Source organism: Carcharodon carcharias, chromosome 14, assembly GCF_017639515.1.
Source record: "Carcharodon carcharias isolate sCarCar2 chromosome 14, sCarCar2.pri, whole genome shotgun sequence".
Lineage (NCBI taxonomy): Eukaryota > Metazoa > Chordata > Chondrichthyes > Lamniformes > Lamnidae > Carcharodon > Carcharodon carcharias.
The window spans coordinates 52,576,187-52,589,730 of NC_054480.1; the positions used below are offsets into that span (position 1 = coordinate 52,576,187).

At 43.7% G+C, this 13,544-nt stretch overlaps 1 protein-coding gene across 2 annotated transcripts in view; it reads right to left on the reverse strand.

The window, feature by feature from the left end:
* Positions 1 to 13,544, reverse strand: part of LOC121287454 (probable phospholipid-transporting ATPase IIA) — a 213,141-nt gene that overhangs the window by 160,911 nt on the left and 38,686 nt on the right. The window contains exons 2-3 of one of the 2 annotated variants that reach the window (XM_041205351.1): positions 11,975 to 12,113; positions 4,113 to 4,226 (exon numbers count right to left, since the gene is read on the reverse strand). In XM_041205351.1, the coding sequence (XP_041061285.1) occupies positions 4,113 to 4,226; positions 11,975 to 12,113 (253 nt within the window). The remainder of the gene's footprint in view (positions 1 to 4,112; positions 4,227 to 11,974; positions 12,114 to 13,544) is intronic. The other variant, XM_041205352.1, reaches the window with a different exon arrangement.

A 13,544-nucleotide genomic window follows, 5' to 3' on the forward strand; every position in this document is an offset into this window, starting at 1 on the left:
GTTGGACGGGCAGCACTGTTAACAAACTTAATTACTTTTCTCATGGCCTTAATAGGCCGTTGACAGTTTGGCGGGTGCGCAGCCCCCTCTGGCGCATGCCCACTGAATGAAATATCAAAATGATGCGCGATGATGTCAGGACGCACGCCCGACGTCATTGCGCATCATTTTACGTGTCAACATGTCGGGCCCATCCTCGTACACCAATGGCAATATTCTGCCCCATGTGAATTGTCTAACAGTACTCAGTTCTCTGGTCTTAAATAAGATGAGTGACCACCTGTCCCACAAGTAACAGCACTTCCAAATGAGAAGAGTGGACAGGACAAAAAGATACAGAAAAAAAACACTTTTCTTAATGCAAATGGAGACCAATGTCTGAATGTTACACACGTCCAATTTCAAGCTTTATATATAAACTTGCTTCTTTGCCTAGTAGGAATCAATGGCTAAAGATCTGAGGTCCACAGTGTCTGTGTGTGCTCAATATTTGCACCTGAAGTGTGCCTCAACTAGAGTGTTGGATTCTAATCCAGAATGGAACAGGCAAATTTCAATCCCACCCAGAACTTTCTGAACTCAATCTCAAACCTGACTGAGCATGTTTAGCCAATTCTCAGCTACTGGATGGAACACAGAATCTTAGTGCTGGAGACACTTAAAATACCAGCCTACTCCATCTCTCATTCATCAACCAGTCACTAAAAACCACAAGACCATCAGCAGCCTTGGCTATTTCCCCTCTCAGCTGAAGCAGAACGGCAGCAAATGCCACTGCAACTAAACAGAAAGAAGAGGGGAAATATTGTTTCAAATAATAAAAGGATTAGTTATCTGGCTTAGAGAGACTAACAGAAACAATAAAAACAACACAGAATTTACAACCTAGTTGCTTTTCTCCACCACTGCCTCACCCTTTCATTAGAATTCTTGTCATAGTAACACAAATGCAGCTAAAGATTTTTTTTTTAAATGATCTATATCCTACTTAAGATTTCCTGTGGGCACCCCCAGCCCATCTTGAGATTTTACAGTGAATACAAAAATAAATGATTATGGTTCAGATATTCTGCTTTTACAGAATTGGGCATATCTTCAGCAGAATGTCTTCCCACCACAAAAAATAATGCGTGACCCAGGTAATTTTCCAGCCTCAAGGTTATTAGCATAATTAAGGCAGGTTCTCCAACTTTAGCTAGGGAACGAGCCTGGAGAGGGCACAGTGTTCTGGTGCCAGTAGAAAGTGCACTTTAAAAGCTTTGTCAAGTAATGTTGAAAGCATAATAGGCTTTGTAGCCCTTTAAATTGTCCTTCCGCCACCCATAGTTATGCTGGACATCAAGGAGGAACAGAATGAACCAGCATTGCGATAGTGCAAAAGATAGAAAATATGCCTGATGGAAACTCATCATTATTTCAAAATGCCCACATTGGATCATGTCCCCCATCCCAGTTCTCATCGCTTACCACCCAATTCTGCAAAAGCAATGGTAGAGGCTAGACAGCAAATACTAGCAACTTAAGTAACTAATAATAAATCATTGCTTCTATTTAAAATAAATCACTTCACTTCCTGAAACCTCCTTAAACTGCACTACCATAGCTGTGTGGTGACATCATCCTCAAACTACAAGAATTGCTTTAATAAGAATTATATTAAACTGAACAAGTAAATCTCAGAATGAGCTCAGCATAGATTTCAACCCTAGTTTCCTTCTCTGCTCTCTTGAAGGAGCAGACTTGAAGGGTGGAATCGTCCCAGATATGCATTAATTGCAAACTCCTTCCTCCCCCCAGAGTCCTTCCTCCGCCTGGACTCCTGCCCCCCACCCCAAACCCCTTCCTCCACCTGCACTCCTTTCCCCCCAGAACTCCTTTTTACCTTCCTCCCCACTTACACCTACCTCGCCAGTTTCCGCATTCTCCCATGTTCTCCCTCCCCCTCCCAACCTCACCCCCGACATCATCATTCCCCCCTCCAAACCTCACCCCCCAAACCGACACCATCATTTCCCCTCCTAAACTCAACCCTTCCCCCCCCCACCCCGGTAAACCTTCCTCTCTCAGTCAAGCCTGGACCTTCCTCTTCCACCCCCCTGCCCGATACACAGTCCTCTCTCACCCGCAGCTGGGACCGTCCTCTCCACCTCCTTGACAATCATCCATAGCAGACCATGGCCAAGACACTGACGTCCAGAAGCAGACCTCAACAGTGAGGTCCTTCCACCTTCCAGCCGAGCCATGTCCATCAGAGTCAATCAAGCATGTGATGCACATTCTTCCAGTGTCAGGTTGCTGTCGGGCTCCAACATCTTCTGCTCCTCAGATGTCCGCAATGTGAGCAAGGCCCTGACAGTAAGTCCAGACTTCTGAACGTCACACTTGTCAAGATGTGAGCTGCACCAGCGTGTTTTCCCACCAACATGGGCGGTAAATTTGACATAGGGGATAATTCCGGCAAGCAGGGCTTATAATGATATGCAGATGTATTAAAATGACATTCCTGACATCCGGCAGTGGGAAAGGCGGCCTGCCATTGACGGGCAGAGTGGATGGTTGCCATGATGCCCAATGCCAACAGGCACGGAAAATTCCGCCCTCAGTTGGGACACGCTTTCATGACGCTGGAAATCCAGTAGTATCTCAAGCAAGTGGCCATTATTATACTGACACAGTCAGTATTAGCAGGATATTTAACTGCAGAGGTGTCACAACCAACCTCACTGATCAGACATCTGTACACACAGGCTCTCTGAAAGCAATTAGCAGCCAGACTACCGATTTCATGTGGTCCTTAACCTCAGGATATTAAGGCCAATCGTGGGACCCCAGTGGAGATCAACTAACTCAGCATGTACCTGAGTTCACAAATGGATAAGTAGGACGTAGAACCACACAAAATAAAACCATCAGGCCAACTCCAGCAGTCTTGGTCTTTGAATATCAATATGAGGAACACATGACAACATGCTATCCTGTACATGTCTCACAATAGATTTTAAATAAATAGCTTGTTTAAAAAAAGACACCGAACAGGTTGAGTGTCTGTTGCCACATAGCCTCAACACACTGCATGCAGATGTTTGGATAATCGATTCCAGGAGTGAAGCCTCGTGACATTTCCACAACAGAGCTTCAAGCTATTCAGAGAGATTCTAGTCACTTTCAATCACACCCAACACAGGGCTCCTTCAGAACTTGGCCCCATCTGCATCTGTTCATCCTATAGTCTGTAATCATTTCAAAGGGGTTCAGTAAAACTCATGGAAGACTGGGGTTCCAAAAATGGAATGACAATTATACAATAAATTTATTTAGCACAGTCACAGAGATCATAAAATGCAATTTTGATCTGATTGAAAAATCCACTCAGAAGCCTTGGTGCCATTTTGTTGTGCAGAAACAGAACTGGAATTCTGACCAGGAAACTAGAAATCAGCTGAAAAAGCTAGCACATTTGTCATTTGTGCATTTTTTTTAATGAAAATGTAAGAAGGTGTACCAAAGAGTTCTAAAAATACAGGTCACAAAGAAACAGTTCAACAGGAAACATATCCATAGGACTGCGATAACAAGAACGAATGGGTGACTGACTGTTCCACTACTACTTGTGCAGAATCTCTTCTCCATAAAGTTAATACCAACTAACAAGTCTTTCACGAACAAATTTGCTCTACAAACTCCAGAGTCCAGCTGTTCTGGTAAAAGTGCACCCTCACGGTTTAACTCATGCTCCCGGCCAACAACGTAGCCATCATATTACCTTGGCATCTTCTGGTGCTGAAGCCTTCTCATGCAACCGTTCTCGAGCATAATGGGTAATGTGTGAGAGTCATGTGGCTCAGATTAAAATAATGTCAGAATCTGAATTACATCATCAGGCCTCAGCTTTTGGATCTCAAATTGACACCCCTGCCTGCCTGGGTTGAGGGATCAATGCTGACCCAAACCTCACTGTTAAAAGTGTGAAAGTAGCATGAAATGCAAGTAGCACATAAAATTGGGCCTTATCTGTTTGCAGTATTCATATGGGACAATATTCAGCCTCAAGCATTGGTTTCTTGGACTTTCTGAGCAGTATAGTGAAGTCAGATGAATAATGGTAGACTTACCAAAGGAGCCCAATATGTGTACAGAGCACCAAGCCGCAAATCTGGTACAAATTGGGAACATGCCAACAGCAGGAAGTACAGATTGAAGAAATACTTAAACTGGTTAAAAAGTACCTAGAAAAAGAGAGAAAGAATGCATTAAATTCTAAATGAAAGAGCCCACCTTGGAATTCTGAAGAAGAACGAGTTGATTTCGAAATAATAAGATTTACAACATTGTTTTAAAGTAATGGGTTTGATCAATTTTCTACAACTTCCCATGAACCCAGTCCCAGGAAAGATCTTTCAAAAACACACTTGGAAGTGGTATTGAAACTACAAAATACTGTCCCCAGGATGGAATTAACAGGAATACTTGACATGGGCTAGACTTTCTGCATTGGGCGCATTTGGCAAATTGGGTGCAAATTGCAATTGGAATTGTGTTTGTTTTCCATTATAGTTTGAGTTTCCATGCTAACTTTTTTTTTGCATAATCCCACAAACATATGGTTCAAGCCACCGATGAGATTTACTGATGCCGCTGAAGTCAATGGACTTTTGGCTGGCTTGCTGCATCTACTGCGGCAGGACCTGGAACAGTGGGGCTGGAAAATCCTGGCCAAAATCTATGAGCAGTAAAAACAGGCAGCATAATAGAGCATAACTGCTTTCTTTACCTTGCATTAAAAAATTGCACTCATGCATTTAAGAGTGATAACTTAGTGCAGTTTCATTAACAGAGCAGAAAAAAAGTCACCAGTTGACCACAAGTGAATAATCTGATTTTCAATCACTGAAAATGACTTTAATACTAAACCAAACCAGTTACTAGTTTCTTGGAAAACAACTTTTTTTTAAATACTTGGAAAACGTTTGCAAAGTACCTTCTAGTGCCTTTGCCTTTGAAAAAGAGTTTAATTTGAAGAGCCTCCTCAAACAGGTGCAAATGGTAGAAAGTGGCCATGGTTATTAATTCAGTCTGGGACAGTTTTGTGGACTGGGCTAATTTCCAGCACAATGTTCTTATAACCAGCATAAAAGATCGTGGAAACTTGGTTTACACTTGACATAACTTGTGCTTAAAATGCCCCAATCTTTCACACAAGTTTGGCTAATTCCAATTGAACTGGTGCTGGAAAAAAACCCAGCACAAACTAACGGAAACTCTCTGGCATGATGCTTGAAATCAGTGAAGCTGCATCAGCGTAGAAATGGCCTCTGAATTGTGGGATTATGTTACAGCTGGGAATTACATTCTTCTGAACATACGTTTATAAAGGTACACATCAACAAGTGGAGGTTTGCACATTGATACTGTGCAGGTACACAAGGGCTATGGGGAATAGACAAGTAGCTTATTTTACATCAGCTAATATGCATGGATTGGATTATATGCTGAGGGAGAGCTCCCTGCCCCCCCCAACATAAATTTAGGTGACAAACCCTCATCCGCTTGACTGGCACACCCTGCTTTAATATTTTTCAGGCAAAGCCACTTTAATTAGTACACGACGGGTCATTTGTCCATCTCCAGGAGGAAGTCCCACTTCACAGAGCTGCCAGCAAATTGGGGGCCAGCAGCTCTGCACCACACCAAAGATCAGTGGCCACTGTCAGTGCTGCAGGAGTAAGAGGAACCACGGATGCCCCCCAACCCAGGTGGGTTCAGTGTCTTGTCGGGGCTGAGTCAGTGGTCCCCAGCGAAGGTGGGGGGGGTGGTGAGGGTCCACAAAATGGGGAGCAGGTGGTGGGCAGTGCCTCTAATTGGCACGGGGGCCTGGGAAAGAGGCACACCCCACGTTTTCACTGACCTGCAGTCCACAAGGTTAAACTTCCATCCCTCATGTTTCGAACCCACCCAGGATTACAGGTATCTCCGGGACATAAAACGTTTCTCGGACTGCTGTTCCCTTCGCATTCTGAGATCCACATTCAGTGCCATGCACCGCCATATGAACACACTCGACCTCTCCCTCCAGCAGCACCGCCGCACTCTTTTTCAAAGCTGCGTGTGCCCCCCGTTTTATTTTATTCTTTGTCCATCCGATGCCTCAACAAGAAACTTTTTCTCTTCCTCTCAAGTGCTAAGGAACACAAGCTCCAACAACTCATCGACACCAACAACCATCTAGGACCCTCCACTCCTGCCTGCCCCTCCGTCCCCATCCTATCTTCCAATCCCAGCCCCAGCCGTGTATTCACTATACCCCCTGACCTTCCGCTCTCCGACGCTGAACACTCAGTGTTCAGCAAAGGACTTAGTTTCATACCCTTACGCCCTCATCACAATGAATTTCAGGCTCGGCACGATGCTGAACTCTTCTTCCACTGCCTTCGTCTCCGTGCTCATTTCTTTGGGCAGGAATCCTCTCCCCGTTCAACGGATCCTTTTACCCACCTCCAATATTCTCCCTCCACCTGGACCCCTCCCTCTGGATTCTTACCTTCTCTTGATCTTTTCAATGAGAACTGTCGTCGTGACATTATTTGTCTCAATTTCTCTGCTCCTCTCACCCATTCTAACCTGTCTCTCTCTGAACTTATTGCACTCTGTTCTCTCAGGTCCAACCCTAACATTGTCATCAAACCTGCTGACAAGGGTACTGCTGCTGTTGTCTGGCGCACTGACCTCTACCTCGTGGAGGCTGAGCGTCAACTCGCAGACACTTCCTCCTAACTCTCCCTGGACCATGACCCCACCACTGAACATCAAGCCATTGTTTCCAGGACTGTCACTGACCTCATCTCCTCTGGAGATCTTCCTCCCACAGCTTCCAACCTGATAGTCGCCCAACCTTGGATGGCCCGCTTCTTCCTCCTATCCAAAATCCACAAACAAGCCTGTCCCGGCAGACCGATTGTGTCAGCTTGGTCCTGCCCCATGGAACTCATTTCTCGCTATCTTGACTCTCTTCTCTCTCCCCTTATCCAGTCCCTTCCCACCTACATCCGTGATTCCTCTGACACCTTATGTCACATCAACAATTTCCAGTTCCCTGGCCCCAACCGCCTCCTGTTCACCATGGACGTCCAATCCCTCTAAACCTCCATCCTCCAACGGGATGGTCTGAGGGCTCTCTGCTTATTCCTCGAACAGAGGCCCGAACAATCCCCATCCACCACTACTCTTCTCAGTCTGGCTGAACTTATTCTCACACTGAACAATTTTTCCTTAAACTTGTCTCACTTCCTCCAAATAAAAGGTGCGGCTATGGGTACCCGCATGGGCCCCCACAATGCCTGTCTCTTTATGGGGTATGTGGAACATTCTTTGTTCCAGTCCTACTCAGGCCCCCTCCCACAACTCTTTCTCCGGTACATCGATGATTACTTCGGTGCTGCTTCATGCTCTCGTCAGGACCTGGAAAAATTTATTAATTTTGCTTCCAATCTCCACCCCTCCATCATTTCCACATGGTCCATCTCTGACACTTCCCTTCCCTTCCTTGACCTCTCTGCCTCAATTTCTGCTGATAGACTGTCCACCAATATCCATTACAGCTCCTCACACCCCGCTTCCTGTGAGGACTCCATCCCATTCTCTCGGTTCCTTCGCCTCCATTGCATCTGTTCTGATGATGCTACCTTCAAAAACAGTTCCTCTGACATGTCCTCCTTCTTCCTTAACCAAGGTTTTCCACCCACGGTCGTTGACAGGGCCCTCAACCATGTCCAGCCCAACTCCCGTGCATCCGCCCTCACGCCTTCTCCTCCCTCCCAGAAACATGATAGGGACCCCCTTGTCCTCACTTATCACCTCACCAGCCTCCGCCATTTCCGCCAACTCCAGCATGATGCCATCACCAAACACATCTTCCCTTCAGCCCCCCTGGCAGCATTCCGTAGGGATCGTTCCCTCCGGGACACCCTGGTCCACTCCTCCATCAGCCCCTACTCCTGAACCCCCACCTATGGCACCTCCCCATGCCCACGCAAAAGATGTAACACCTGCCCCTTCACTTCCTCTCTCCTCACCATCCAAGGGCCCAAACACTCTTTTCAAGTGAAGCAGCATTTCACTTGCATTTCCCCCAACTTAGTCTACTGTATTTGTTGCTCTCAATGCGGTTTCCTCTACATTGGAGAGGCCAAACGTAGACTGGGCGACCGCTTTGCAGAACACCTTCGGTCTGTCCGCAAGAATGACCCAGACCTCCCTGTCGCTTGCCATTTTAACACTCCACCCTGCTCTCTTGCACACATGTCTGTCCTTGGCTTGCTGCATTGTTCCAGTGAAGCTCAACGCAAACTGGAGGAACAGCACCTCATCTTCCGACTAGGCACTTTACAGCCTTCCAGACTGAATATTGAGTTCAACAACTTTAGATCTTGAACTCCTTCCTCCATCCCCTTTCTTATTCTTCCCCCTCCCTTTTGTTTTTTTCCAATAATTTATATAGATTTTTCTTTTCCCATCTATTTCCATTATTTTTAAATGTATTCCACTTATGGTTTATTTCACCCCACCCCCACTAGAGCTACCTTGCTCATCCTGCTCTCCAATCTTAATTAGCACATTCTTTTAGATAATATCGCCACCTTCAACACCTCTTTGTTCTTTTGTCTGTGACATCTTTTGGTTATCTCTTCCTATCACTGCTTGCTTGTCCCAACAACACCCCCCTTCTCCCAACCCCTATTTCCCACCCACCTCCCCACCCCCCTTAAACCAGCTTATATTTCACTCCTTTCCTACTTCTACTTAGTTCTGTTGAAGGGTCATGAGGACCCGAAACATCAACTTTATTCTTCTCCGCCGATGCTGCCAGACCTTCTGAGTTTTTCAAGGTATTTCTGTTTTTGTTTTGGATTTCCAGCCTCCGCAGTTTTTTGTTTTGATAACAAGGTTAAACTTGCCAGGCTACACATTAGGCACTGCCCATTAAGTTGTTTTGGCAACGGATTGAGGCCCTTAGTTGGGAATTAATTGCCCACTTAAGGGCCTCAATTGGGCAGCCCATCCAACATCTCCCCACTGCCCATAAAGTCTTAAAAAGGGCAGACAGACTGTAGACGGGCATGCCGCCATTGGCACAGTGCCTTAATTTAAGAGTCCACCCACTTCTCTTCTTTCCCGCGAGTGGCCCATAAAATTCAGCCCCATATGCATTATATCTATAAAGCAAATTTGATTGATAACTTTATTTCTTGTTATTTGTAGAAAAAAGTTTTGTTTTCAATTTTTACTTAAAATTAGTTTAAAAGAGACAAGATGTTATCCTTCTGTTAATTTTCTCCTCTCCACCCTTGAAGGTCACTGCTGAAGTATGCTTCCTATAGATATCAATCAATTTCCAGATCACTCAAGTTATTCATTTATCACGTGAGCAGTGACACTGAGGCCTGGACTTTAGAACAGAGGCAATTTCTGTGCGGGGGGTTGTTGCTGTGAAGTTTGGAAGATCAGGACTTTAACTGCAGGGGTCCTTTAGATGTTTTTCAATCAGGTTCCCACCAGCCTTTCAGATAAGAAATCTGTTTTGCAAGGCTGAAGCAAAGTCGATCAGATGGGGTTCTGAATGCACAGTATTGGGAATGAATGGTCCAGATCATGCTGGTGGGGGAGCAAGGGGAAGGGCAGTTTCCAACTACATGCGGTGGTGGGGGAAGGGGTACCAATGGTAATTGGATGGGGGTGGAGGAAATTCAGCAGGCATGACAATCCTGTGAATGAATTTTTTTAAATTTGGGGAGCAGACACCCAAGCTCCAGCAGGGACAGCAATCCAAAGCTTATTTTCAAAAAGTGAAGGGCCTTAGGTACAAAACTAAACATAGGGCAGAATCTTTGGGTCGGTGAGCGGGGTGGGCCCCACTTGTCAAAGCGTAAAATAATGCGCGGTGACGATGGGTGTGCGTCCCAATGTCACTGTGTGTCGTTCAGATATTCAGAAGATGAACACCGGCGCAGGCTGCTTGACCCAGATGGCCTGTTTCCATGTTGCAACACAGTTTAAAATTTTTTAAAAACCTGTCTGCCCTAACATTGGACAAGATATATTCTACTGCTGCAATCAAAACAACAACAACTTGTATTTATATCACACCTATAACGTAGACAAAAATGCCAAGGTGCTTCATAAAAGCATAAATAGAAAAAAGTGAAAGATTTCAAATAATGGCAAATAGAAAATGAGCACTTTTACAGTGTCCAAGAATTAGATTCTAAGCCAATGCATTTTTAAATTACATGAACTGGACATTATCATATATCGTAAAATTTACAGGCAAGAAAGTGATCTGCCATACTTGTAAATAGATTAGAATATCAACAGGTTACAATTAATAATTTTTAATACATAACTAACAGCTCCTTCATTCTTCACGAATTGATCAATGGACAATCTTCCACAAAACAAAATGAGCCACAAGAGAAACAACAGAAAATGAGAAGTTCCATTGAAATTATGAAACAAACATGAAGAAACCATGACAAAAGGAAACAAAACATATAGGAAACAGCCAATGACTGTACATTACATATGTGAAAGACTCTGAGCTTCTGTCTCAATAATCTAATCAAAGGCGAATGGGATAAGAAAGCTGTGAAAAATTGCACAAGACATCAAGTCTGCTATCAAGTCTTTTCAACAGCCTGCATTTGACCCTTGGGAAATGCCAGCTAAAATATTGACCTTTGGAAAGTCCAGCTGAAAACCCAATCCATGTGCAAATGCAAATGATTCTAGCATTTTGAAGAACCATGTTTTTAGGAGCCACCTAGTTAACAGATGCTATCTAACAATGCAATCCATATGTATTATTAAATATTAGATCAAACACTATCCACAAGTGAGATGCACTTTCTTTTGTCCTTGAGAAATCTAGATAAAGGACAAAGTACCATAATGCCGAATGCCATCCAGGTCGGAGAGTAGAAAATATGAAGAAGAGTTGTAGTAGAGCCTTTCTAAATAGTAACGCACCAATCAAATAGCCATATTCAATTTATTTTATGCAACTTTATCCTGATCCAGAGGTTCCTTTTGTTCCTTTCTGTACAGGAAAAAAACTACAAAGTATCAGGCTCCAACTTACTGTGGGGTGAAGATGTTTATCTTTCTCTGTCAGTAAAGGGAGGTAAGGGAAGAGTTAAAGCCAACTGAATGTCCTTTTATCCACCTGTTAATGACCAGCTGAAGCTGATGTGGGTAGAATCACCTGGCATTCATCTTAGCCAGGGAATGTAGTGGTACTTGAAGGAGATCCAAGGAAAGGTGTGGGAAACGTAACAATGAGCCAAAGACCTGTTTCACCTAGCTCAGAGGTCAATTACCAGGAGGCATAGATTTAAGGTGATTGGTAGGAGGATTAGAGGGTATATGAGGAAAAGCTTTTTTCACCCAGAGAGTGGTGGGCATCTGGAGTTCACTGCCTAAATTGGTGGTTGAGGCTGAAACTCTCAACTCATTTATAAGGTACATGGGTCTGCACCTGAAGTGCTGTAACCTGCAAGGCCAAGGACCAGGTGCTGGAAAGTGGGATTAAAAATGAGCAGCTAATTTCTATTTTCTCTTTTTATGGCTGGCGCAGACACAATGGGCTGAATGGCCTCTTTCTGCCATAACCTTTCTATGGTTCTATTCTTACACTAAATTAGAAAGAACTATCTTTTTTCCTTCTGAATAAAACCAGGAGCTCATGGAAAGTCTGAATAGGCTTATTTAGCCAAAGTAGGTTTTACAAGAGTTGAATGGTCTGATGCATATGAATTATCAGCAGCACTCAAAATAATTGACACGTATATGCACAAACTGGCGCATATGTATTTACACACAATCCAAAAGTATATGGATCATGATTCTTTACGTGGGGCTTCAAACAGTTTTGATGATTGCAGTTTATTATTCATTTAACAAATGAGATTCATCAAACACATACCCCAGGAAGAAAGGTGAAGAAGTTGTATTTCTGATTATTGATAACATTTCGTGGGTATTTATGTTCTCTCTTCTCTGGGTGTCCAAGCCACACTGTACGAGGTTTGAAATCCCTTCCTCCACAGCACCAGCCACAGCACCTTTAGAAAAGAGATATGCATATTTAGAATATATACTGGAAAAAGAAAATACTGGCACTGTACATTGAAGACTTATTTTTCTGTGAAATTACAGTCTCATTTTACATGACATCGGTGTCTTAAATTGTCTCATTCACCTGATTGGGGAATGTTGCAGGGGGGGTTACAGAGATCAGTACAGAACAAGTATAAATAAAAATGTTTGCATCAAATTATAATTTATGACATGTGTACCTTTTCCGCGAGTAGCAAAGTCCCCAGTTCATGTGTAAATTTACTGAGTTTGATACTCAAATTAGAGCTCTCAGGAAATGAACTGACCAAAGCAAGTTATTTTACTTTCTGATTCATTAAATCTCATGGGAAAGTTGCTTTTAGTTCCAACACATTATGCACAAGAGTCTTTGCCAGACGAGTCCTGAAACATTCATGTATAAACTGATAACAAACTGCTGGTTGAAGCAATATGTATCATTTAAAGATGGTTAAATAATTTGCTTGATTTAGGGAGTTTCACAAATTGGATGCCATCTACAAAATGAAAGCATGTTACAACAATTTTGTAAGCAAAGATAGAGAATGGATAAAATGCATAAGACGCCTGCCCTCTCAGGTGAGCTAAATGATATGCAGCAATTCAAGGAACAGCATGGGCACTCTGGTGTTTAGGCCAACATTTATCCCTGAACTAACATCACAAAGAAAGATTAACTACTACTTAATTTCAATGGGCCATGGGCATGAGCAGATTTGGTTGCAAGGTTGGCCTACGATGACTACACTTCAAGAATGATTTGCTGCCGGTAACAAGCATAGATGGGTGGATGTACATGAAGTCAGACTCGGAGGAATACAAAACTCGGGTGAGAAATTGGTAGTCAATGGGAAGGGAATGAAGCAGCAAAAGAAGCTGATTGGGCAGTATCAATCTTAGTAAGAAAGGATCTGCTGCAAATTCAGATAAAGTGACTTCAATTTCATTTTTTTTTTAACTATTATTCCCTGCATTGGGCCTTACTTTCTGATGCATGATGACCATTAAACTCTTTGTCCCTTCCTGTCTTGCTCAGCTTGTCTTTACTAACGTCTATATAATTTCCTATTGCTTCAGCTTTTATCTTTGGATTTTTAAAACTCCCTTCTCCATCAGGCATTATTCTCCTCTGTCAAACCCAATCAATATTTCAGCTTCTTTGTGGAGACCTAAGATAAACGCTGCTTCATTTCTCTACTGCCAACTATCATCTTTAACTCTTATCCTCTGCCCATGCCAATATTCAATAACAAGTATGAGGAGCCGGCACAATGGACCCGTGTGCAGATGAATACAGCAGGTGAGAGGGCAGGTCGGGTGGGCACTTGGCACCATCCCCTTCTCTGATGAATGCCTCACCGTCCTCCTGGAAGAGGTAGCTGCCAGGAGGGAGACCC